The sequence below is a fragment of the Echinops telfairi genome, unplaced genomic scaffold, assembly GCF_000313985.2.
Source record: "Echinops telfairi isolate 266 unplaced genomic scaffold, ASM31398v2 ScPeMD7_22;HRSCAF=79, whole genome shotgun sequence".
Lineage (NCBI taxonomy): Eukaryota > Metazoa > Chordata > Mammalia > Afrosoricida > Tenrecidae > Echinops > Echinops telfairi.
Genome location: NW_022103919.1, coordinates 12388225 through 12400294, shown reverse-complemented (window position 1 = coordinate 12400294; position 12070 = coordinate 12388225). Strand labels below are relative to the sequence as shown.

General features: G+C 39.0%; 1 protein-coding gene across 2 annotated transcripts in view; it reads left to right on the top strand.

The window, feature by feature from the left end:
- Nucleotides 1-10304, top strand: part of ZFAND5 (zinc finger AN1-type containing 5) — an 11666-nt gene extending 1362 nt beyond the window's left edge. Inside the window, exons 2-7 of one of the 2 annotated variants that reach the window (XM_045288501.1) lie at nt 3803-3962; nt 4384-4495; nt 5086-5189; nt 6078-6122; nt 7188-7313; nt 8709-10304. In XM_045288501.1, coding sequence (XP_045144436.1) covers nt 3812-3962; nt 4384-4495; nt 5086-5189; nt 6078-6122; nt 7188-7313; nt 8709-8857 — 687 coding nt within the window. In that variant the 5' untranslated portion in view covers nt 3803-3811 and the 3' untranslated portion in view covers nt 8858-10304. Of the gene's footprint in view, nt 1-919; nt 3963-4383; nt 4496-5085; nt 5190-6077; nt 6123-7187; nt 7314-8708 lie in introns of those variants that run through there. The other variant, XM_004713818.3, reaches the window with a different exon arrangement.
- Nucleotides 10305-12070: the final 1766 nt, after the last annotated feature.

The window sequence follows — 12070 nt, the reverse complement described above, 5'->3', positions numbered from 1 at the left end:
GGCGGCTGGGCGTTCGCGAGCACGGCCTGCGCCTGGAGGGGGGTGGGCACCCACGGGGACCCGCACTTGTTCGCGGAACCCCGGGAACGCGCCCCCAGTGGGTCTCGGCGGTCGTGTTGCACGGGTGGTCTCCGCGTCGCTGCGTTCCTGCTCCGAGCTCGCGCCGCGGCAGGAAGTGGGGCACCTTCCTCTTTGTTTCGGGCATTCCGGCCGCGGGGGCCTAAATGTGGGGGGGGGGTCCCTGCACCCCGTGAGGCTCCGGTGTGCGAGGCAGGCTTCTGCTTATTTATCGATGGCTTCTGATGTAGGAATTCGAGGCCAGAGTCATTGCTCGTTGTGAAGACGTTTTTGAACGACTCGGATTTCAGAACGCAATCGATGGGCTATTGGACATTTGCCTTTAAAATGCTGTTTTTAAAAAGTACTTTTGTATTTGTTTTTTGGAAATTGTACTTTCTTCGCCCTTCGCTTCCCATCGCTATGAGGCCTTTACAGATCACCCTAATCTACTTCTTTGGGCCAAAGGGGAAGTGATGAGAGAGAGATCTGGGAAAGAAAGACTTGCCCAAGGTCACTTGGTCGTAGTAGGTTGTAGAGCTCTGGCCGGCTAGCACGGAGGGATTAGGGAGAGTCTTAGCCCCGTCACTTCCTTGGTGCATCTTGAAAGAAGGAATTCATGCGCTTAAAAGCTCTTTATTCAAGTTTGGGAATGGAGAGTTGATGCTTAAGTTGTTTGTTGGTTGTGGGTTTGGGGCTTTTTTTTTTTACTATTAATAGGGAAAACCGAATTTTAAAAAGATCATTGCCCTCTCCCCCGTCCCTCAGCTGACAGAGGCGTGTATTTTATATATATATATACACACACATACATATACACACACATACATATATATCATATTTTAATTACCAAGCGGGAGAACCCTATTCCATCTAATAGACCCTTGCCCCGCCCCCTTGCCCCTCCCAAAGGTAACCGAACATGAGGATTCCTTGGGCTTTGGTGCACTTTGACCTTTCAACCTGACCGTTTGGGCCTCAGTGATGCTGGAGCCTTCTGAGTTGAATTTAAAGAGTCCTTCCTCTGGTTCTTCTGCTGACATTTTAAAACATGCAAAACCGTTTTAATGACAACTTTAATCGCATTGTATTTTGTTTTCTCATGTTAAATGTATGAACGCTGCCTCATCAGTCGGGGCTGTGTAGGAGTTGGCAGGCTCTGCGATATAAATAGAAGCTGATTTCAGAGGCCCCTGTTGACTGGGTTTTATGTGAGAGCCTCCATCCAGCTCAGCCTGTCACACTGCAGCCTTGTGACAGGTTGAGGCGCCGTCCATGTGATCTACGTAAGCTTCTGAGAAATATTAAGGCAAGCTGTGCACATGTGATGGCATTTAAAAGCTGGCTTTCTACTGGGGGAAGCCATAGAATCTAGCGCCCTTCTTGTGTCTCAAGTGAGTCAGTTGACAGTGCATTGAAGGGAGGAGTGGTGTAATACTTTGCATGCCCAAATTCCTGATATTTACATAAAAGCACAAAAAAGATCTAAGAATAAGATTTAACTAAAACTTGCTTACTGTGTTTTGGTATTTGTGTGCCATTTTGCTTTTAAAGCTAAGGATGACATTGGAATGAGCATAAGATAAGGTAGCATAAGTCCTACAGTTTACTATTGGACTGCCCAACTTTTTGGATAAGGCGAAGATTGAGGTACTTCGTGCGTAGTGGTCACACAAGTAATTTATTATTTGAAGCCCCGTTGTACTGAGTAAAATTTAAAAGACCCAGCAGAATGTGTTTATTAACTTAAGTGATGATGAAAATGTTTACACTGCCCTCTAAAATGAGTCAGCTAAATTCCATTTACTATTTAAAGAGACAGTGTCAACTATAGTTATGTTCAAAGTAAGTTGTGAACCTTGGTCAGGCTTCATACAAGATTTATTGGCTTGAAATATGTCTGTTGCCCTATTGCTAGCAAAAAACATTAAAGGTTAACTTTAAATTCCCAGAGGAATAATTGTCAGGAGTTTAGTCCTCTTACCCCCCATTTTACAATTTTTGTAAGAAGTTCATGCCTGATTTTTTTGTATAACATTAAAGAATATATTGTATGTGATTGTTGGAAAAGGCCCTATGAAGTCCCAGGAAGTTACAAATTCATACCTTGGAATGAGTGTGAAGGAAACCATTGTCATTTTAGAGTGTACTTACTAAATAACAATGACCACAAGGTAAAGCACAGTATTTCTCTTTAATGTGCATTTCCCTTTCATACACATTTTCGAAAGAATTTCATTTTCTTAAATATGTGTTTTGTTAGTATGAACTTCTTCACCTAGAGGAAAATTGAACTAAATTTAGCAAACAAGTTGTGCTGGTTTTTTAAAAGCTTCTAGAAAAACAAGGATATGCTTGCAGTATCCAGTTCTTCCTGGTAATCTGACATTAAATAGTAATCATTATTACAGGTTATGTATTTGTTGCTGCTTTACTTTTGCATACTGAATTTGAGCCTGGAAAGATTACTTTGTGACATGTGGAAGATGAGTGCTTGTTAGAAGTTTTAAATAACTCGAGCCTTTGGTTAAGAAGTCTATGGCTGATATTTGTGTGTTATAGGTTTCTTTAAAGCACAGGCTTTTATGCTTCCTCAGAACTAGATTTTCATACCTCAGTTGTAGAAGAACTTTAGTAGAGGAGGGTCCTAAGCAGCTGACCCTTAAATTCTTAAAGAGCATATAACTTGTTAGTGCCCAGTAAGAGTTGAACTCTCTCTGTCTGAATATCTTCAAAGCTTAAGAAGATGCCCTGCCCACTTTATCAGGATTATCCAATGTTATATTAACAGGTGGGGCCCACATGTGTTCAAATTTTAGGAAAGCTTTATGGCTAGATCCAGTTTGCAGATGGTTTTTAAGAACTACTAACATACATCACAAAAGAGTCCATGGTTAATTTCAAACGTTGGAGATACTTATTTTGCATTTGCAAGTTCTATTTAATAATGTTTTTTGGCTAAAGAAGTAAAAATACGAATGGTCTTGTCTATTGTCGGAAAACTAAAAGTAAAAAAAGTCCATGATAAAGAATGTGAAGTCCCATCTCACTATCAAGCTGGCTGTTTCTTATATAAAGGCCGCAAAACATTCATAATTGCCTTTGCTTGCTCTTTAATGACTAACCCAATTTGGACCTTTACAAGAAACGGACTTGTTCAAAAATAAAGGTAGGCTGGTGGTGGAGTGGTTAAAGATTGGGCTGCTAACCTCAAAGTCGGCAGTTTGAAACCACCCGCTGCTCTGTAGGAGAAAAGATTTCTACTCCAGTTCAGAGATAAAGTCTCTTGGGAAACCCACAAGGGCAGCTCTACCTTGCACCCCCTGCAGGGTCGCTGAGAGTCAAACTCAGGCAGTGAGTTTGGATGTTTTTGTTTTGGTGGTATCAAGAAACCTTGGTGGCACTGTCATTAAAGCAGTTGGCTGCCAACCAAGTTACCAGCCAGTTTGTAGGAGAAACGTGACGGTCAGCTTTCTTAAAGATTCATGGCTTTGAAACCCTTGTAGGACAGTTAGTTCTACTCTGTCCTGTAAGGTCACTGTGAGTCAGAATCCGATGAGCTAATGCACTCAAGGGTTTGTCTCCTATGTCTGCTGTCAGCTGGGAATACGGCGTGCGGGCTAGGTCTGACCTCCGTCTTCAGAAGTCACGGCGAGTTTGGTTTGGGGTTTTATGACGGTCACAGTAAGTTGATTTTACTTTAGAGATTTGTTCATTTCTTATATTTTGTCTTGTTTGTTTGTAGCAGAACAATATGGCTCAGGAGACCAACCAGACCCCAGGGCCCATGCTGTGTAGTACAGGATGTGGCTTTTATGGAAATCCTAGGACAAATGGAATGTGTTCTGTTTGCTACAAAGAACATCTTCAGAGGCAGCAGAATAGTGGCAGAATGAGTCCAATGGGTAAGTTGTTTTCAAGAGAAAACACTTTTGAAGAACTGGTGGACAGAAAACAGAGCCAATAGGGGCCTGGGACTGAGAATCACTGCTGAAAGCCCCCAAGGATCTTTTAAGAAGAGCTTGAAATTAAAGCAACAGCCAAGCACATGGCCTGATGGCACCAGGAATTAATGAATCTACAAATATCTTCTAGCTTTATTCAGTTCCGTTTTGGGGTTTTGTTTCATACTTGTTGCTGCACCAGATGACTGAAATATATCTTTGTTTGTTTCGGTAGTCACATAAAGGGTAGGATTCTGCAGCAGAGTGAAAATTCATAGCTCATAACCTAATTAAATGCAAGTATTTGTCACTTATTAATTGTACTGGTGCTAAGAATCTTGGTAGTGTTGATTTGGTTCTTATAAGCCCTTTTTTTAAATAGGGTCAGCTAGTGGTTCCAACAGTCCTACCTCAGACTCTGCATCTGTACAGAGAGCAGACAGTAGTTTAAACAACTGTGAAGGTGCTGCTGGCAGCACGTCTGAAAAATCAAGGTAAGGTTGAATATTTGGGAGTTTTCTTTTTCACAAAATAAAGATGTCTGCTATCTGGGCCGTTGTAAAATGCTAATATATCAGTTGTCCTTGACTTCTCCTGCATTAGACAGATTTCAGTTGCTTGTGCTAGATGATCTCATAGGTCATTGAGGAAAGTGGTAGATACTAAAACACAGTCCCTAACACACCCCCAGGGTACAACGTTGAGGATGTTGTACTTGTGTTAAAATTGAGATTTAGTAGTCAAAATGAGCCTACACATTATATGATGGGACTTCAGAAAGTTTGTGGGGAAATACCATTATCTTTTTATTCCATTCTTGAAGCCCTACTGTGTACTGTGTCTGATAGGCCCTCATAAGGGTTCCCCTTTTGCCCTTACATAGCTGAAATTCCTACTTAATTTTAATAATAGGACATTATAACCTATATAGAGATGCAACCTTTAGTTGATGAGTTTTTATCAAATTGCTCCTCAGATTTATTCTCAACCCTTTATTATGGACATCTGGTAACTTGAGATTTTAATTAATATAGTTATATATGAACTTGTTAACATTTAAAAATGTTTCCTTGAACTCTAATAGAAATGTGCCTGTGGCTGCCTTGCCTGTAACTCAGCAAATGACAGAAATGAGCATTTCAAGAGAGGAAAAAATAACCACCCCGAAAACAGAGGTGTCAGAGCCAGGTATGCTTTTTGCTCAGTACTAGTTCAGTTCTGCCGTTCGTGTTCTGAGAGAGCTGGGATTGAAGGAGAGTCTTTCTTCTAGTTATAGGACCAAAGAGCTATAAAGTAGGGGCCACCAAAACAGTTTTTAAATTATCTGAAGTATAGAAATCTCTGTTCTTTTCACCTCTTACCTTCTCCCTGCTATGCCCAGTACAGCAAATGAGTAGTTTGTGATCAAGACATGAGGTGTTGAGAAGAACTTAATGAAGCTGAAAGGTGGCTTCGCATTATCTTGTTATCTAAATTGTTAGAAAAGATGTTATCCACTAATGCATGTTCACAACATTGAATTCTCTATTGAAACTTGTAAAAAGGAAAAAAATGTCTTGACGTCAGTATTCTAGCACATTGTTTAAACGGGAGTAAAAAGAAATGCACAATCCCTAGAGTATTTGTGGGTGTTGATAAAACAAAGTATATAAAAAGATGTTGGTTTCCATGAGCGCCTTGAAGCTTATGATCATTTAGCACAACTGATGTATTTGAATATATTGAGAACATTGACATGGATTATTAGCTGTTTTAGACCCCAGAACAAAGAAGGTCTAGTTCATTATTTTGTAAACTGAACACAATGTAAAAGCTTATTGGGAAGAAATCCCGTCAATAGAAATGCAATCTAAATTAAAGCCAAATCATCAAGTTGGGCAATGAATCTGGATTTGATGGTTTTGAAATGTCTCATCTTTCTTTAAAACAATTCACTCTGACCTTGGAAGAATTGAGTTACATCTGTAGCTGTCTGCATATATCTTAGTAAGCAATCTCTGCTTCACAGCTACCTGCCTTTTCTGTATCCTTCTCCCTCTCTTCCCCATCTTCTTAGAAATCACTGTTATTTTTCAGATTGTGACCTTAAAACTGACTGTTACTCCCCTCCTTCAGCCCCAGGTATTCATAGATAAGTTTTTCTTTACTTTTATACCACCAAGAAATGTCAGCATTGCATACATATGCTCTCCCTAGTTTGGATTAATAGTAATGCAATAGTAAGCCTTCAGTGTTTCTGGTGTAGTTGATTGTACTATAAGTAGAAGTATTTTGGGGGTTTTTTGTTCTTCTTCTTTTTTTTTTTTTTTTTTTAAGGAAAATTTTGCGGTAGTTTTTTATGTAGTTATTTCAGTTTTTTGTGACAGTTACTTGTGAACAAAATTTCTTAAAGCTTTTCTAGGTCATAATTTCATTGTCCAAAGATAACATTTCAGAATTTTAAAAAGGCTACACTTTTGTTCTGCAAGAAAAAGAAATTTCCTTAGATTTCTACATATGGTAAAGTCTGCACTTGTGAAAATGGCAATGCGGTTTTTACAAAATTTTGTTCATCTACTTTGTATCTGGTAAAAATCGAAGTTACTTTTTACTAGTGCTCAGTGTTCACCATTATTACTGAGAATTGAGGAATTTGGGCCACTCTCATTAGGAACTTGAGAGGTCCTGGTGGCACGGTTGGTTAAGCGGTAAACCGCTAATCAAATTATGGGCAAGTCAAGCCTGGTTAGCAGCTCTGAGGAGAAAAGCCAGGCAATCCGTTTCCATAAAGAAGCCCCTGTAAAACTGTTCTATTCTTTCCTTCGTATGTGTTATAAGTTGGAATTTACTTGACAGTAGCTTTTTTGTTGTTCAGTTAGAAAGTTTACATTTAGGCTAGAGAAATGAGCCCATGACCAGATTTTTCAAATTTCGAATTAAAGTTTGGTTTTCCAGTGATAAAAAAGTGAGATTGATTGAAGAGTGAAATGGTAATGGTTTTATTATTAGCAAAATAGCTTCAGATTTGGAAGTTCTGGTGTTAAAATAGAAGATCATTGTTAAAAGTATTGAAGAAGGGCTTCTTTAAAAAGTCTTCCCTTAAAAGTAGCAATTGTTTTCGATGATTACTTTTTTCTTTCACTTTTCACTTTTGTGTCATTGTTATCTGGTGAACTCTTAAAATTTCATGCTGCTCTTATTTTTCAGTTGTCACTCAGCCCAGTCCATCCGTTTCTCAGCCCAGTCCTTCTCAAAGTGAAGAAAAAGCTCCCGAGTTGCCCAAACCAAAGAAGAACAGGTGTTTCATGTGTAGAAAGAAAGTTGGCCTTACAGGTATTGCAGATCATGTAGAAATATATGAAAAGCCTTCTGAAAGTGTGTGGCAAAATTCTGTCGTTCAACTCCATCTTCTACAAACTTTTTGAGGCCCTCTCATATTTCACTGCCAGCATTTCTTTCTTCAGAGATTGGTGGCTCTTGCATTTAAATGCCTGGCCTTCAAAAATAGGCATTTTCCAAGGTGACCTGGAAAGGACTTGGAAGTCGGGTTTGATTTTCATAGAAAGCCATTTGTTCAAATTAATTTACTGAAATTAGACTGAAAAAATTATCTCAATTTCATTCTCTGAGAAAGGTACCAGAACCAGCAGCAGCAATGAACATACTGCAAATAATTTACGTTAATGAGTTTTAGTGTAGATTACACACTGTCGTGTGCTTTCTTAACTTGTTGCTGTCTTCCATTTGTTGATCATGCATTAAGTTATGATGTACGCAAACCTAGCTCATCTGCTGGTAGAGGTGTTTGCCTTCTACCATTCATCTTTAATAGTTTTGTTTCCAGGGGAAAATAACAAGATCGTTTTTAATCGTTTTAAAGCCAGAATTACTCTTCAGTAGTATTCAGAAATCTTTGCCTTTGCTTACTGAGAATTGAGGAACTCAAACCTCCCTCCCTAAAGAGGAGACTGTGGGGCCCTGGTGCCACAGGTAGTTAAACAGTGGGCTGTACATCTAAAGGTTGGACGAGTTAGGGCTGGTGGCTTCTCCGATGAGAAAGGCTACGAAACTCAAATCTGTGGTTTCTTGACAATAGATTACACCTTCATCAAAAGCAACATTTTCACACTATTGTATGCGTATGCATTAAAGGGGAAAATGATAATAAATGGAATTAGATTTACCTAAAATCTGAGAAGATGGCTAGATAGGCCAAAATTTACTTGGAAATGTCCCATGAGACTGGCAATATATGCATGAGTGCTTTGCTTTATAATTTCATTGTATTGTATATGTCAGCCCTTCGTGGGAAAATATAATACCTTATAATTTTTCCAAGGACTTTTTGAGGCCCCCAGTGTGGTTGGGCTAGTGTCTGAGCCCAAGAAGCGTCCTTCAGACCTTTTACTTAGGATGGGAATTTGTGAAAGCGGGAAGCGCTTGCCCGAAGCTAGCTGATGGTCTCGATTGGTCTCATATCGATGTGGAGGAGTTTGCCAAGCACTTTGTCTTAACAGTTCTTACTGCCCTTTGGGGATAAGAGTTAATTTTATGTCCTAATTACTACCATGCTAATGATGAGGTCAACAGGTTTTTTCATTTTCCAGTAGACTTTCATGTTGTGAAGAGCAATGAGACCCTAGTTCTTTTTCTGTAGTTAATAAAGGGGTTTTTTTCTTTTAATTGCTTCAAGTTCCTAAGTGACTCAGCTCCCTCTTGTTTGTACAGGGTTTGACTGCCGATGTGGGAATCTGTTTTGTGGCCTGCACCGCTACTCTGACAAGCACAACTGTCCGTATGACTACAGAGCAGAAGCTGCAGCAAAAATCAGAAAAGAGAATCCAGTTGTTGTGGCTGAAAAAATCCAGAGAATATAAATTGACTACTTGTGAAGAGACTGAAACTTTGTTTTTATTTTAATATATCATAGGGAAACATTAAAGCGCAGATGCATGGCCATTTTCCTTTGATGTTCTCCAGAGTTTTACTTTACACTTGTCTGTCTAATTGATAATTTAGAATGTTTGGGTGTTTGTTACAGGCAGAATTGGATAGATACAGCCCTAAAAAATGTATATGCCCTCTCCCTGAATAAAATTGGATGAAAATATGCACAGCAAATTGAAGTACATTGATTAGGGACAAAATTTAGTTCCTGTGTGCCAAATGAAATCTCTGCATGTTTGCAGCATATCTGCCTTTTGAGAATGTAATCAAGGTGTAATTTTTGGCTAGTGTTATGTGCCTGTATTTTTTTTTTTTTTTAATGGTACACCAGAAAAGGACTGGCAGTCTACTTCTACCATAGTTAAACTTCACCCTGTTAATTTCCACATGTTTTGGAAGCAGGAAGAAAGCTGTAAAGAGGATCCGACCGTTCCATGAAACCAGTATTTGGTGCCACGTGTTAATTGGTCTTCTAAAAGCTGTCAAAAGTACTAAGACATTCTGTGAAAGGTAAATACAACAGGGTCTTCCTATCTCTGAAGCTTATTGTGCTAGCCTGCACCTGAAGATGTCTGCATTACTCTGCTAAAAATGTAGCACAGAACTGCACTAGAAGTAATTTGTTTACAAGAAGAAATTAAAACCACGCTTGATCACCACATAGAGCAAAAACAGTTCCATCGAATGACATGCATCTGAATTTTTAAGTTACAAAGGTTATTTGAACAGTTGGGTTTCTTGTTTTATATTTTTCCATGTGCATCTGTTGAATGTTTTGGTTTAAGAAAGAATGTTTAAAGCTTTTTTAAAGACCAGTTCTTAATGTAACTACCCTTCTGCATGGAAAACCATAACCAACACGGCTGCAGTAGACGTCTTAATGGTACCAGCACCACTTGCAGAGGGCTGCTTTATCCTATTAATTGTACTTGGGTGTAGGACTCTAGTGTTCTTGGGTGTATTGCATGGGCTGCATTATCTACAGCATTGTACAATAACAACTAGAAAAGGCAGTATACTTCACTGATGCTTGTCTGGTAATATCACTTCTGTGTTATAATGGAAGGTTTTTTGTGATGTATGAAACTCGTGTTTTTATATATAAATGAGTACAGTTAGTGTTGTGGTAAATGCCTGTTTTCATCTGTAAATAGTTAAGTATGTACACGAGGCACTACTGATTTGCTGCAGTGTTTGGTCCTAGTTTTTTACTTTTAGGACATTCAGTTTCACTTCCAATTTTATGTACCCTAGTTTTCAGTTAGATCTTCAGATCTGTACAGATAGCTCATATTTATGTATTGCACATAATCATGCTATTCAGCATTGATGCTATATTGTATTATGTAAATAATAAAAGCCATGTACAGAGGGAAACTAGCACTTGTTCATTGGGTTTCTCAACCATAGCTAGAAGCCTAAAGGGAGAGAATTAGAAAATGCTTCATATTCAACCTTTTTAGTTGCATGCATAGAATTTTCATTGTTTTATATATAATTTTTCTCATTGTCATCTGTAAACATGAACCGTGAGCAGGTTTGAGAAACATTTTTAAGTGTGGTCCATGATGGCACCCACCTTTAGGATCAGAACCATAACTTAGGGGAGAAGGGATGAAATTAGAATAATGAGCCATGAGGGATTTCCCCTCAGGGCTACTATAAGCAGCCTGCAGCTTTTGAAGCCACAAAACAATAGGGAGAATGACTGGATTAAACTTGTCCAGTATTTCAATTGGCTCAGGAGGGAGTGAAAGAACTTAGGTTCTTCTGTTCAACTCGGAATGCAAACCTTACGTCAGGCCAGTTTTGGTTCCAGAATGTACACTAAGAAATATTAAGCATTGTATGAATGTTTTCCCTTTTAAACTGGCTAATTGCCCTCCCAAGGCCATAATGATGTAAAGCAGCTATGAGCTTGGGCTGATCCTTTTATAATCAATATTCAGATCTAATCTGTAAAAGTCACCTCAGGTTTTATCAGAGGTGAATTTTGTCTGTGTGGATTAATTTTTTGAACCAGGCTGTCTTAGGTAATGGAGCCATTGCATCACATTTCATCTGTAAATGAGGATAATCACATTCTAATAGTTTTGAAGATAAAGCATTAAAGTCTTGTATAAGCCATAAATTGTGATGTCCTAGGGAAGTAATGCTTTCTAAAAACTTCAGAAAACAGAATGACTAAATGGTTGAATTTTAGTGCAGCAGGTCCACATCTGTAGTCTTCAGTTTAAAGTAAAATCGGTAAAAGTCAAGTCTTGTAAGCACAGCCCTGTTACAATCTCTTCTGGGTTCACATGACAGCTATGTGATGCAAGCATTGATTTATAAATGGGTACTCATTGCGGAACACCCTCTCAACCCTTCCAGAGCCTTGCTGGTGCTGACTGGTGAGCATGGGACTGGAGGTTCACACCCATCAGCCAAAGCCGGAGGAAGATGGCTGGTTACTCCCGTAAAGACAGTGACAAACTCGTCTTACAGCACAGTTGAAATCAACTTGATGGCAGTGGGTTTGCTGTAATTTAAGATTATTTGAGCTTCAAATGCAAATGTCGGAATATGCAGTGGCCTAATTGGACATGCAGGCTAATGGTTTTCAAAGCAAATTTTGTAAATCCTAGCTTGTTTTGGAAAGAGTGATGAATGAGTTTGATAATGTACCAATAAACAATTGTAGAGGGCAGTGCGCAGTCAAAGGTAACTTGAAGTTTGTCAAGGCAGTTCTTCGTGTTTGTACAATATGCTTTAAAAACAAGGCTACAAGTACAACAAAATACTTGAGTTCTTACAAGCCACTGTTTTCATAGAAAAGCAAAGAGTCCTGATTTTTGATTTAAAAGTATATCTCTGTTAAAGTTCTAGAAGGAAAAGACACCATTTTGTGGCATAAATATATATGACATTTTGTCACGAAGTGCTATTTGTTTTGAGTAGTGAAGTTACTAAGGAGTTCTGGTGGTGTAGTGAATTACACTGTGTTGGGATGCTGACTGCAAGGTTATCAGTTTGAAACCACAATCTGGCAGAGGAGGAAGCTCTGCTGTAAAGATTTACAGTACTGGGAACTCAGGACAGTTCTGCTCACCTGGTTCCCTGGAGTTTGCTAAATCCTATTTCACGATTCTCACAGCTCACTG